The sequence below is a fragment of the Bison bison genome, unplaced genomic scaffold (assembly GCF_000754665.1).
Source record: "Bison bison bison isolate TAMUID 2011002044 unplaced genomic scaffold, Bison_UMD1.0 scf7180017864383, whole genome shotgun sequence".
In the NCBI taxonomy this organism is placed as follows: domain Eukaryota; kingdom Metazoa; phylum Chordata; class Mammalia; order Artiodactyla; family Bovidae; genus Bison; species Bison bison.
In genome coordinates, this window is record NW_011494955.1 from 8692370 (window position 1) to 8705517 (window position 13148).

The following is a 13148-nucleotide window of genomic DNA, read 5'->3' on the forward strand; positions in this document are numbered from 1 at the left end:
AGTTCTAACTGTTGCTTCCTGACCTGCATACAGGTTTCTCAAGAGGCAGATCAGATGGTCTGGTATTCCCATCTCTTTAAGAATTTTCCAGTTTATTGTGATTCACACAGTCAAAGGCTTTGGCATAGTCAATAAAGCAGAAGTAGATGTTTTTCTGGAACTCTCTTGCTTTTTTGATGATCCACTGGATGTTGGCAATTTGATCTCTGATTCCTCTGCCTTTTCTAAAACCAGCTTGACATTCTGGAAGTTCACAGTTCAACTTCACGGTTAACGTACTGTTGAAGTCTGGCCTGGAGAATTTTGAGCATTACTTTACTAGCATGTGAGATGAGTGCAATTGTGCAATAGTTTGAGCATTCTTTGGCATTGCCTTTCTTTGGGACTGGAATGAAAACTGACCTTTTCCAGTCCTGTGGCCATTGCTGAGTTCTCCAATTTTCTGGTATATTGACTGTAGCATTTTTACAGCATCATCTTTTAGGATTTGAAATAGCTCAACTGGAATTCCATCACCTCCACTAGCTTTGTTTGTAGTGATGCTTCACTTGACTTCTCATTCCAGGATGTCTGGCTCTAGGTGAGTGATCACACCAGCATGATTATTTGGGTTATGAAGATCTTTTCTGTGTAGTTCTTCTGTGTATTCTTGCCACTTCTTAATATCTTCTGTTTCTGTGAGGTCCATACCATTTCTGTCTTTTATTGAGCCCATCTTTGCATGAACTGTTCCCTTGGTATCTCTAATTTTCTTGAAGAGATCTCTAGTCTTTCCCATTCTATTGTTTTCCTCTATTTCCTTGCACTGATCACTGAGGAAGGCTTTCTTATCTCTCCTTGCTATTCTTTGGAACTCTGAATTCAAATGGATATATCTTTCCTTTTCTCCTTTGCCTTTCACTTCTCTTTTTTTCACAGCTATTTGTAAGGGCTTCTCCTGTTTGAGGAGGCCTTACAAATAGGCCTTACAAATTTGCCGTTTTGCATTTCTTGAGTATGGTCTTGATCCCTACCTCCTGTACAGTGTCACAAACCTCCGTCCACAGTTCTTCAGGCACTCTATCAGATGTAATCCCTTGAATCTACTTGTTATTTCCACTGTATAATCGTGAGGGCTTGATTTAGGTCATACCTGAATGGAGTGGTTTTCCCAACTTTCTTCAATTTAAGCCTGAATTTGGCAATAAGAAGTTCATGATCTGAGCCACAGTCAGCTTCTGGTCTTGTTTTTGTGGACGCTATAGAGCTTCTCCATCATTGGTTGCAAAGAATATAATCAATCCGATTTCAGTACTGACCATCTGGTGATGTCCATGTGTAGAGTCTTCTCTTGTTTTGTTGGAAGAGGGTATTTGCTGTGACCAGTGCGTTCTCTTGGCAAAACTTTATTAGCCTTTACCCTACTTTATTCTTACTCCAAGGCCAAATATGCCTGTTACTCCAGGTATTTATTGACTTCCTACTTTTGCCTTCCAGTCCCCTATAATGAAAAGGACATCTTTTTTGGGTTTTAGTTCTAGAAGATTTTGTAGGTCTTCATAGAACCATTCTACTTCAGTAAGAGGTAAGCAGAGGGCACACTCTGGATACATACAGAATGGACAGAATCTCTTGACAGATGGTTTATGAGTAAAAGTGTTAACAAGGATGATTCTAGAGTTTCAGATTCTAGTTGTTTCACACAACTAAAAAATCAAGTTGGCATAGCTTATTGCTCTAAAAAAAAAAAAAAAAAAAGACTATTATCTAATCATTGCTATGTTATCCAATGAAACCGAAACTCAGAAATACACATTTTTTTCTTGTTTGTTCTTTGAGTAAGGGAAGCCCCTCTGGGTGAGGGGATAACCATAGTTTACGGGCAATTAGGAAATGCTGTTTTAAAGCATTTTCAGGGAGTCCCCTGCGGTCAGTCGGTTAGGAGTTGGCATTTTCACTGCTGTGGCCCTGGTTCAATCCCTGGTCAGTGAACTAAGATCTTGCAAACCAGGCAGCAAGACCAAAAAAAAAAAAGCATTTTCAAAACTAGATCTGCTTTTTAAAGCAGGAAAGATACTCTTTATAATAATTTTACAAAAAACTAATTAAAATTTTGAACTAAGGAAAAAAGAGGGGTAAGGACTCTGTACTAGATATTTCACATGTCTCTCCTTAGGATACAGTTAGGAAGTTTCTTTCCTTTCCAAAGATGCAGCATTTGCTATTGCTAAGCTCTCCTGAACACCAGACTATCTTACTTGCCTCTTGAGAAATCTATATGCAGATCAAAAATCAACAGAATCAGACATGAAACAATGGCCTGGTTCCAAATTGGGAAAGGAGTACATCAAGGCTTGTATACTGTCACCCTGCTTATTTAACTTTTATGCAGAGTACATCATGGGAAATGCCAGACTGGATGAAGCACAAGCTTGAATCAAGATTGCTGGGAGAAAGATCAATAATCTCAGATATGCAGATGACACCACATTTATGGCAGAAAGTGAAGAGGAACTCAAGAGCCTTTTGATGAAAATGAAAGACGAGAGTGAAAAAGTTGGCTTAAAACTCAACATTCAAAAACTAAGATCATGGCATCTGGTCCAATCACTTCATGGCAAACAGATGGGAAAACAATGGAAATAAGTTTATTTTTTTGGGACAAACTTTATTTTCGTGGGCTCCAAAATCACTGTAGATGGTGACTGCAGCCTTGAAATTAAGACACTTGCTTTTATGGAAGCAAGCGCCTTGGAAGAAAAGCTGTGAGAAACCTAGACACCCTATTAAAAAGCAGAGACATTACTTTGCCGATAAAGGTCCACATAGTCAAAGCTATGGTTTTTCCAGTAGTCATGCATGGAGAGTTGGACCATAAAGAAGACTGAGTGCCGAAGATTTGATGCTTTTGAACTGTGGAGAAAACTCTTGAGATTCCCTTGGACTGCAATGAGATCAAACCAGTCAATAACCAAGGAAATTAGTCCTGAATATTCACTGGAAGGACTGATGCTAAAGCTAAAGCTCCAATATTTTGGCCACCTGATGTGAAGAACTGACTCATTAGAAAAGACCCTGATGCTGGGAAAGATTTAAGGCGAGAGAAGAAGGGGACAAAAGAGGATGAAATGGTTGGATGGCATCACCAACTGGATGGATATGAATTTGAGCAAACTCCAGGAGTTGGTAATTGACAGGGAAGCCTGGCATGCTACAGTCCATGGGGTCGCAGAGAATTGGACACAATTAAGTGACTGAACTGAAACTCTCCTGAGAGAAGATATGCAATTGAAAAAACAAAACAAAACATTTTCTTTAAAAGACATAATGAAGATTACAAAGGAAAACAAAAGGACCTGATTTGTAAACCATCTTTCACTACATTTTTTTTTAAAAGCTTTAATTAGTGTTGCTCTTTTGAGAAATAATTTTCTTTTAGAATTTAGCTTATAAAATTCACTTTGAAATTCTTTATCTGGATATAATGACAACTGAACAAGGTGGCCCTACACAGATTTTGAACATTACAGGAATTTTTAGCAGTTTATAAAGTAAATCTCAAGACAGGCCACTTTTGGAGTCTGATGTTCCTGGTAACGATGGAACACAATTACCAAGTTTAGTTATATATTAGTTATATGTCAAAATAAAACAGAATTAAAACACTAAAGTTTCATTTATAAAATAATATGGGTGTGCAAAGAGGATCCAGCTACATCCTTCATCATAGTATGTGGAGGAGATAAGTGAACGCGTCCCACATTTTAGAATAGGTCATGTCAGATGGAATTAAAAAAATCAGCTAACATTTATTAATCACTTACTCAGTCCCAGGCACTGGACTGGTGAATATTTAATCCTTTAGTGATAAGCATTATCTCATTTTTATGAACACAGAAACGACGACTTGTTCAAGACCATATCAATAGTCAGGTGGCAAGAGTGAAACCTAGCAGTCTGACTCTAAGAGACTCACTTTTTCTCTTTGCTGCCTGTATTTGGACAAAATATAATCCAGGATTTAACAAGCTTTTCAAAAAGCACAGAAAAATAGGGAAATAACTAAGACATCTTGATGAGTAAAGAAAAAATTATTTAAAACAGAAAGAAATATGACCATAATTCTCTCTCCAAATCCTTCTTAAAGAGTAACAGCTATTACCATTTTGGGTTAACCAAGCTTTGTTGTAGGTATTTTCTATGTTTTCTCATTTAATCTAAAACCATGTAGGGCAGATATGGTAATCTCTTTTTATAGCTTAGTGAATTCGAAGAATAACTCATTCAGGTCAAACAACTAGTCAGTGTCAGGGCTCAAATGTAAACCCACACCTGCTTAATTCCAAAGTCCCTGCTTTTTCATCATTAAGAATCTCCCAAACTGTCTTTTGAAAATGACTATTTCCATTCACAGAATAAAGCATGGTCATGGTATTGAATTTAGAAGTAAATGGAATTACCTATAGTGCAACCACCCTAAGAACAGCTAATTGTATATTAGTATTTTCTCATGGTCTTTTTTAAAAACAGAGTTGTGGTCATACTAAATATATATTTACTTATTCTGATTGTTGCACTGGTTTCTCCAAATTTTTACAAAATCTTTATAAGCAAGTTGTAGCTATTATTCAATGGTCCCTATTGGATTTAACATAATTCATGCAACTATTCCTCTACTGCTGCACATTTAGGCAGTGTTCCATTTTTAACTATTATGCTGCTGCTGCTGCTGCTAAGTCACTTCAGTCGTGTCTGACTCTGTGCGACCCCATAGACAGCAGCCCACCAGACTCCGCTGTTTCTGGGATTCTCCAGGCAAGAACACTGGAGTGGGTTGCCATTTCCTTCTCCAATGCAGGAAAGTGAAAGTGAAGTTGCTCAGTCGTGTCCGACTCTTAGCGACCTCATGGACTCCAGCCTACCAGGCTCCTCCGTCCATGGGATTTTCCAGGCAAGAATACCGGAGTGGGGTGCCATTGCCTTCTCCGTTTTAACTATTATGAACAGAGCTAATAAGCAACTTGGTACATAAAGCTTTAAGATACTTGAAATAATTTCCTTAAGAAAGATTTGCATAAGTGGAATTACTGATTCTATCATTTTTAAGGCACTGTAAATGTCAAAGTGCATTCTGAAACAAATTTTAAGGAACTAAGGTAAACCAAAAAGAAAATTATTGTAGTGGCCTTGATAAGAATGATGGCAGCTATGACTAGAATGGTGGGAAATGACATGAAAAAAAGGGAAAGACTTTAAAATGTAGTTTAAAGGTGGCACAAAAATCTACTGATAGCTTATATGTGAGGGGTAAAAAGAGGGATAAGGATGACAGTAATCAGGTATCTAGCTTAATAAGTTATATGGTGACATTTATTAAGATGGGTTAGAATGACATTAAAAATTAGTTAAGGTGAATTTCAAGTAACTGGAAAGAAAAACAGGAGAACTAGAACTTTTATGAGGATCTGAAAATTTCAAAGATGTGAAAGTTCATACAGTCTCAAAACAAAATGGATGTTGAAAAATATGCTGTTAATTACACTTGTACTGATTTCCACAGTATCAAGTGAAGTTTAAAGACTAGGAATAAAGAAATATCGAAGTGGAGCTTACTAAATACTGAAAATGAACTTTGAGACATTTGGATTGACTTTCAAAAAATATTTCTGGAATCTTAAAATACATACAGTTTTGTAACATTCTTTAATTTATGTTTTTTCATGTTTTTTTTTCCTACTACTAACTCCAAAACAGTTCAGTAAATGAATGCACCATAAATCATTACCAATCTCATATCACTGAGCTTTCCCTTTCTTTCCAATATCTGCTGCTGTAATAATATTATGAACATACTTTGAATATATCTTCGATTACTTTCTGAGATGAATCTATAAGCTAAAGTCGATGCAGTAAAGGGTACATTTGTAAAGACTGGTATTCACTGCTAAAGTGATGCAGTTGACATTTTTACTACTGGTGTGAGTTCTCTCAAAGTCTTCATTGACGATGACTATTATCAACTTTCAGAATCCTTGGCAAAATATTTACTTATTTTTCTTTGTTACTTTCATTAGTAATAAGATTGAAATTTTTTATCATATTTATTGACCATTTCTATTTCTTCTTTTATGAACTGGCAACTCATGCACCTGATCTATCTTCAATAGATTTTACATATCTTATTTTTCTTTATATAGAAAGAATTCAAGCCCATTGCTTATAAATCATTGCATTTCCCCTCCCCCCTCCGAGCTTATTCACATTTAAAGGATACAGCATTTAAAGTTTAGAAGTTTATGTAGTCAAATATATCCTTTTAAGAGACTTTTAACATATGAAAAAATTCTTGTTCTAAACAAGGATTTGGAAGATTTTCCAAGGGGTAGATCTTGTAAGTTCTTTACCCATGTTTGTTGAAACAAATGGCTAGTAAATAAAATCACACGTTGGGTTCCTTTTAAACTCATTTATCTTCAAATTCTAATTTAATTCAATAAATACATATATTAAGAATTTTAAGTATTTTAACATCAGACTATAAGGATTTCCTCATCCAATCTTTATGATACTCTCCATTTTTAAAGGCAGCTTCAAAAACACCAGTAAGGCTATTATGGTAATGGTATCCAGCAAACAACAGAAGTCGGGGGACAGGTGTACCACGTACATTCAGAAAGCACGAACACAACCCAAATGCATCTATCTTTTCTTTAGCCCTTCACGTCCATGAATGGATTACCTTCAATGCAGGCAGGCTGAAGCCATCTGTAAGGTTATGTGCTTCCTCTTCTGAAATCTGCTCTTCACTAAGTCCAAGGCCCAGCTCCTTAAAAGGCACCACACAGATGTAGTTGGTTACATTGTCACTCTCGGAGTTCAGGGGGTAGGTTAAATTAGGTTAAGGCAATCAACAAAGCCTTTTCATTAAAGTACAAAGGGTACAGTTTTTCAGTGGCTAAATCGTGTCCGACTCTTTGCAACCCCATGAACTGCAGGATGCCAGGCTTCCCTGTTCTTCACTATCTCCCCGAGTTAGCTCAAACTCATGTTCATTGATTCAGTGATGCTATCCAACCATCTCATCCTCTGTCGCCCCCTCTTCCTCTTGCCCTCAATTTTTCCCACCATCAGGGTCTTTTCTAATTAGTCGGCTATTAGATTTTAAGATTAGTTTCTTTTTAAAAAGTGATGTAATTCTCCTCAAAGTTCAGGAAAAAGATAAGTAAAGGTATCTGACCTTGGAGATTTACATCAGTTTAAAAAGAAATTAATCTTAAAATCTAATAGATTAATATACCTCAAATCTTATAGGAAATGTGAGAATAAAATATCTTTATAACTAGATAGTTAAAAGTTCAACTCTTCACAAGTGCAAAAGTACTAATTTAGTTATTTTTGATATGTGCCTTTTGAAACTGTATCATGTACTCGACTGCATGGCTCAGGCCCTTACCACCCTATAGTAAATACTTCTCTTTATCTCCCCGTTTGCATACTGCAGGACATCATTACCTGACAACGATGACCTGAAAACATTCAACTACTGATATAACACTAAGCCTGCTACATCCAGGTTGTCTGACACAGGCTGCTGCTCCTTCTGTCTCCCTCTTCCTCATGGCAGCTGCCAACTTTACTATGTGATTTCCTCCTCTTCAATTGTTTTTTGTAAAGAATTATATCCATATAATTCTTTATATTAATATTTGAACTATTCATGCATTTATAGCATATTCCTATTTGGTCATATTATAATAATCTTTTGATACAGTACTAAGCCAAATTTATAAATATTCTATTTAAATATTTTATATCTCCGTTGGCAAGACTGGTCTGTAGTTTTTATTCTGTGTATTACATCATGTTTTAGAAGTGAGATTATAGTATCTGCATAAATAAAATGATGTAGAGTAGCTTTCTATCTAACCTTTTCTATGGTCTAAAATAGGTTTTTGTTAAATTATAAAACCATCTGGACTAGGGACTTAAACATTTTTTTCATTCACTTAGTTTTTGAATAAGTAAGGTATTTATGGGATTAACATTTTACAAGGTAGTGTAAAAACTGCTTGCTACCTTTATCTCTTAGCCACCTAGTTCCTCTACCCAAAAGCAAAGGCAATCACTGCTACCAGTATCTGTGTATACTTTAAGATATTTTATTATTGTGGACATACATATAAGGAAATCTAAACATAAATATGTATGTGGGTATACATATGAATATATACACACACTTCTTTATCCCCTCATACACACATATTACACTCCCTTCTATGCACAAATGGAAGGGGAGCATAAATACCGCTGTGTGCACTTTGTTTATTTAACAACATTCCACAATAGTATACCAAGAACTATTTTTTATAGCTGTGTATTTTCCCACTGTTTATATATATAACCAAGTGTGTTCTTTTTTAATGGAGTTCTTTTTATGAATTGTCTAATCTCCAGTTTTTCAATTCTTCCTAGGTCAGTTTTTGAGTTTGTATTTTGATATGAAATGATCCATTTCCCCTACAGTTTCAAAGCTGTGGCCAGAAAGTTACATGTGTGCTCAGTCGCTATTCCCTTATATAATAATTTCAGCTTCTTGCTCTATTCTCATTACTAATCTTGTATATTTTTATTCTTTTTATTTTGAACAGGGATGCTAGAGTTCATATAATGTATTAAGTCTTTTCAAAGAAATACTTGGTAGATAATACTATTTAATTTCTTAAGGTTTCCCGTGTGAAGAATATGATCTGGCCCCTGCCTAATTCTGGATCTTATCTCATACTCCAACTGCCAACTTGCTGTGCTCCTGTCTTGGAGTATGGTGATCCTTTTTCTACACTTTGATCATGCTAAATTCATTCTTGACACAAGTTCTTTATACGTGCTGGTGCATCTGACTGGAACTCCATCTCAAGTCTCCATTTAAACTGAAGGCCTTCCTTATTATCCAATCAAAAACAGCAACCTACACCAAGCACTTTCTATCCTATTCCCCTGGTTGGTTTTTTTTTTTCTTTATAGCAAACATCTGAAAACTTTCTGTTCACTTTTTATTCATCATTCAGTAGAACGCAAACTCTCTAAAAACGCGGATCTTGTTTATCTTGTTCACTGCTAGGTCCCTCATACCTAGAAAAGTGACTGGCACTGGGAACTCATACAATCTACAGTCTTCGTTAGGCCCCCTCACCTGCCTCCACCCCACTTCTAAGAAATTATAAGCTCCCTGAGGCAGGAACCACGTCTGCATACCTAGTGACTAGCATATTGCTTGGCATAATAGTCACTAAATGAATAACTACTGGCGGTTAACATGCCACACTGTTATGTCTCTATTTCCTTCTATATCTTGCTTCCTTCTGCTTGAAATGCAGACTTTTTCTCCCAAGGTCAACTCCAGCTCGTTCCTTGAGGGTCAGCTCAGGTGTTGCTTCCCTGAAAGCATTCTGTGGCTTCACAGGCCAAGTACATTGTCCTGAGATGCTGGAAGGCACCCCAGGCACTCTACTGTACTAAGAGTATCTACTGACTACACTCAGAAGTTTTTAGAAGTAGGCAGTACAGGTTTTTGCTCTGTCTTCCTAGCACAATGCAGGCGAGTATTTAGGCAGTAAGGGAACTGAATACACAAGTTCCTGACTAAAATCAAAGTACTTTCTCTCAATATCCAAAGTGGTAGCATAGTACAGTATGTGTGTGTATAAATCTAGATATAGTATATCTATACACATATAGAAAATGCTTAAAGTCCTAAGTCCTACAATAAAGACACAATTTTATTTCTTATTAATTGTGTGACACTGGATAAATCTCATATAAAGTAGTGATTTTATTTCATTTTCTCATTAAGTGGGGATAAGAAAATCTAGCTGGAAAGGTTTGTGTAAGGATATAATGATAAACTTTCAAGCATTATATTCATCAGTGTCACAGTATCCAACATACTGAAGGTACAAAGTTTTTGCATCCCATTTACTTATTATTTAATCTATGAATTTTAACTAAAATAAAGATCTTATACACTTCTATTTTCTGACTACTAGAACTAATTTCCTATTTCAGTAAATTTAAGAGACAGACTTATTGTCACGCAGTCTTTAAGTGCTTATTATATATCAGACACTGCCTAAGCACTTTATATAAAACAATTCATTTGATCTAACAAAAACAGGAGGATTGTTATTTTTGTCATTCTACAAATAAAGCAAGGTACAGAGAGTTAAGAAACTTGCTTATGGTCTCTGACACAGTAACTGATACAGCCAAAATTCAGAAAGTCAATCTGACTCTAGAGCCCATTTTTTTGAAAGGGCAAGGATTTTCTGCTGCCAGTTTATTTCCATATGATGACGCAAATTTGCCATGTTCAGTAATTTGAAAAACTGTGACCTGGAGAAGCCAGGTTCGTTTGACTTTATTATTTGGACCAGTAAAGGAAAGGACATCAAGTTTTTTCCTTGTTAAAAATGAGCCACATGCAAGCAGAAGAACTTTCTTCCTGTCTATTATTGTCATTCCCCCTGGAATGCATTTCCAGTTTTAAAATAGAAGTGATGATGGAAATCAGCTTCAAAATAGGCGATTTCAGTTTACAGTGAAGTTTTACAGGATGCAGCTATAATATCTATATTCAGGACTCTGGAAACATTGCTTATTCTTACATATAGACAGAAAAGGATATTTTTTCAGCATATATAGGGTAGCTAGCCTTGCTGCTTGAAAGTTGGCTCTGACAGTTCTGTAGACAGCTTTCCGAAGACCGATGAGATGCTGACTGGGATGCTGTCCAGCTTTATTAAATAGGCAAGCAGCACTGACCCTGTCAAGCAAACTTGAAAAGTAAAATGTGATACAACTGTACAGGTGTCCTAAAGTTTTTGTTTTCTAAATCCACAATTTTATTAAACTTAGGAAAAAATTCTTTTTTCATTACAAAATGGTTATAAATATTCCAACTCAGGTCTCATAAATAGATATTTCCCTGACACATATATAGCCACCAGAAAAAAGACAATTGAAAAAAGAATACTTCCTCTGATACAGGGGGAACAATTAATTTTAATTGAAATAATAGTAGAAATGTAGGGATATTTATTTAAGATACTAACTTTTTAATATAGATACTCTACCTGATAGAATATACCAAAGTGGTACTACTTTACATTTAGTTTTCAAAAGCCTGGTATCTACAGTAAGTAGGAAAGCCTTAATTATAAACTTTCATGTTCTTAATATGCATTTATATATGTTTATCAATCATATTTTTGGTCATTTGTACAGAACATTCAAATACTGTATAGAAATACATTCTGTACATTCATAAAAGTAGGGTAAAATTACTTACCCACCTGCAGCCACTGGAACTTACCTACCCAAAATGAAGTAGGGGACGCAGAAAGAGAACCAGTGGCCAACAGGGGAATGCAAGTAGAAAGGCAAAGTAAGGGTTACTAGGTAGGAGCATAGCTACTCTCAAAACTGTTCAAGAGGAAGCACATTTCATAAGCACTTTTCCAAAGGTAAATGGGGGACTACCTATTTGTAACAATGCCATATAATGTATTACGCTTTTATAAATGAAATTGTGATTTCATATTACAGTTTTCCAGACAATAGGCTTTCACCTAACTAGTAACCACTCCTAATATTGGAATTTATAAATTTATTACAACATAACCACAAATTTGTAAAATAAGGCATCTAACTCAAAACTTAAAAAAAATGTTAAACCAAATTAAAACACATTCAGGCATTAAAAATCTATAAAAAACAGGACAATGACTGATAGAAGCAAAGAAGGGTTTAATTATTTGCTAGAGAGGAAAAATTGAGGCAGAATAAAACAGCACTAATATTTTCAACATATGGACACTATTGTTTGTGTTCCATTTTACTCAGTCTTAAAAACAAAAATATTTCTAAAAAATTATGTTTCAAAATTTATTATTCCTCATAATTTTTTCCAATCCATTTACATTTAGATGGACACAAGTACAATTTTTCCAAAATTTTTTGTCTGCATTTGAGTAGATATACGTCACAATCCAGAGGAAAATCATGCCTAATTGGCCCATTTTAGCTCTTCATTCTAATCGTACACATATGGGTAAAAATGGAACAAGGACAAAGGCACAGAACCATCAACACAAGGCTAGCATTAACTGGACACACAGCCACTCTGCTTAACCAGTCAGTGCTCCTAATAAAATGTTGTACAAGTCAAGAATGAAAAGGAGCTATTACTTTTACTTAGCATAATTTTTAACTTTTAAAATTTGACATTCAATATTTGTTATGCTCTATCAATAGTGGACTTTACAATGGAAGGACCAAAATTAACAAACACTGAGGGCTGTTACATTTTGAACTGAACAGAAAGAGAAGTTATAAAACCTCTCTCATGTCTCAGAAGTTTTAAACACTATTCCAAAACACAACAGAGTGAAGAATGAGATGACTACTGAAGACTCTTCTACTTTCCTATTTCCTGATGTTCCAAATACAGCTTTTATTCAGGATTATTTAGGTTCTTCTCCAGAGCACAGCAGAGTGAAGACAGTAATGACCACCCAAAGTTCTTCTGCCTACCTCTTTTCATGATTTTCCAGATACAACTAATTAAGAGCAACATTTTTTCTTTACCATATACTTACTTCCTCCCACCTATAGGCTACAAAGGTTATATAAATTATTAAATACACTATAGTACAACTGTCATATATGAGTATTTAGGTGGCAGTGTACAGGAAACCAAAGTTTAGAGTCAGATGGAATGAACTTGAACATTTGCTCAACCATTTATAACTGTATGCCTTTAGTTGTATGCAAAATTGTCTAGCACAGTATATGGAACATAACTGGTGCTTTTCCTTTAATAACACAATAAATAGGCTGTCTATCCAGTACCTTAGTACACTTACAGCTAGACTAGTGAATATTTAATTTCCTGTATTAAATATCAGTGAGAACATATGAGAGTGTCAGTGTCATAATATTAACCTACAGAATACTATTAATACATGGCAAGATTTTTCAGAATGAATTTATGTGAAATCATCTATCATGTAAGCTGAATAAAGAGAGCATCTGGGGGTGAGTAAAGGGAACAAATATTTATTGGGTAACTATTGCATGCAATAGTTATATATATATATATAAAACTATAAATA

The 13148-nt window shown here is 35.3% G+C and overlaps 1 protein-coding gene across 6 annotated transcripts in view; it reads right to left on the minus strand.

The window, feature by feature from the left end:
* The window catches only part of VEZT (vezatin, adherens junctions transmembrane protein), an 81320-nt gene that overhangs the window by 28729 nt on the left and 39443 nt on the right, over positions 1-13148 (minus strand). For 5 of the 6 annotated variants that reach the window (XM_010857999.1, XM_010858002.1, XM_010858001.1 and 2 more), the window contains 2 exons: positions 10661-10810; positions 6719-6866 (listed from right to left, as the gene is read on the minus strand). In XM_010857999.1, coding sequence (XP_010856301.1) covers positions 6719-6866; positions 10661-10810 — 298 coding nt within the window. The remainder of the gene's footprint in view (positions 1-6718; positions 6867-10660; positions 10811-13148) is intronic. The other variant, XM_010857998.1, reaches the window with a different exon arrangement.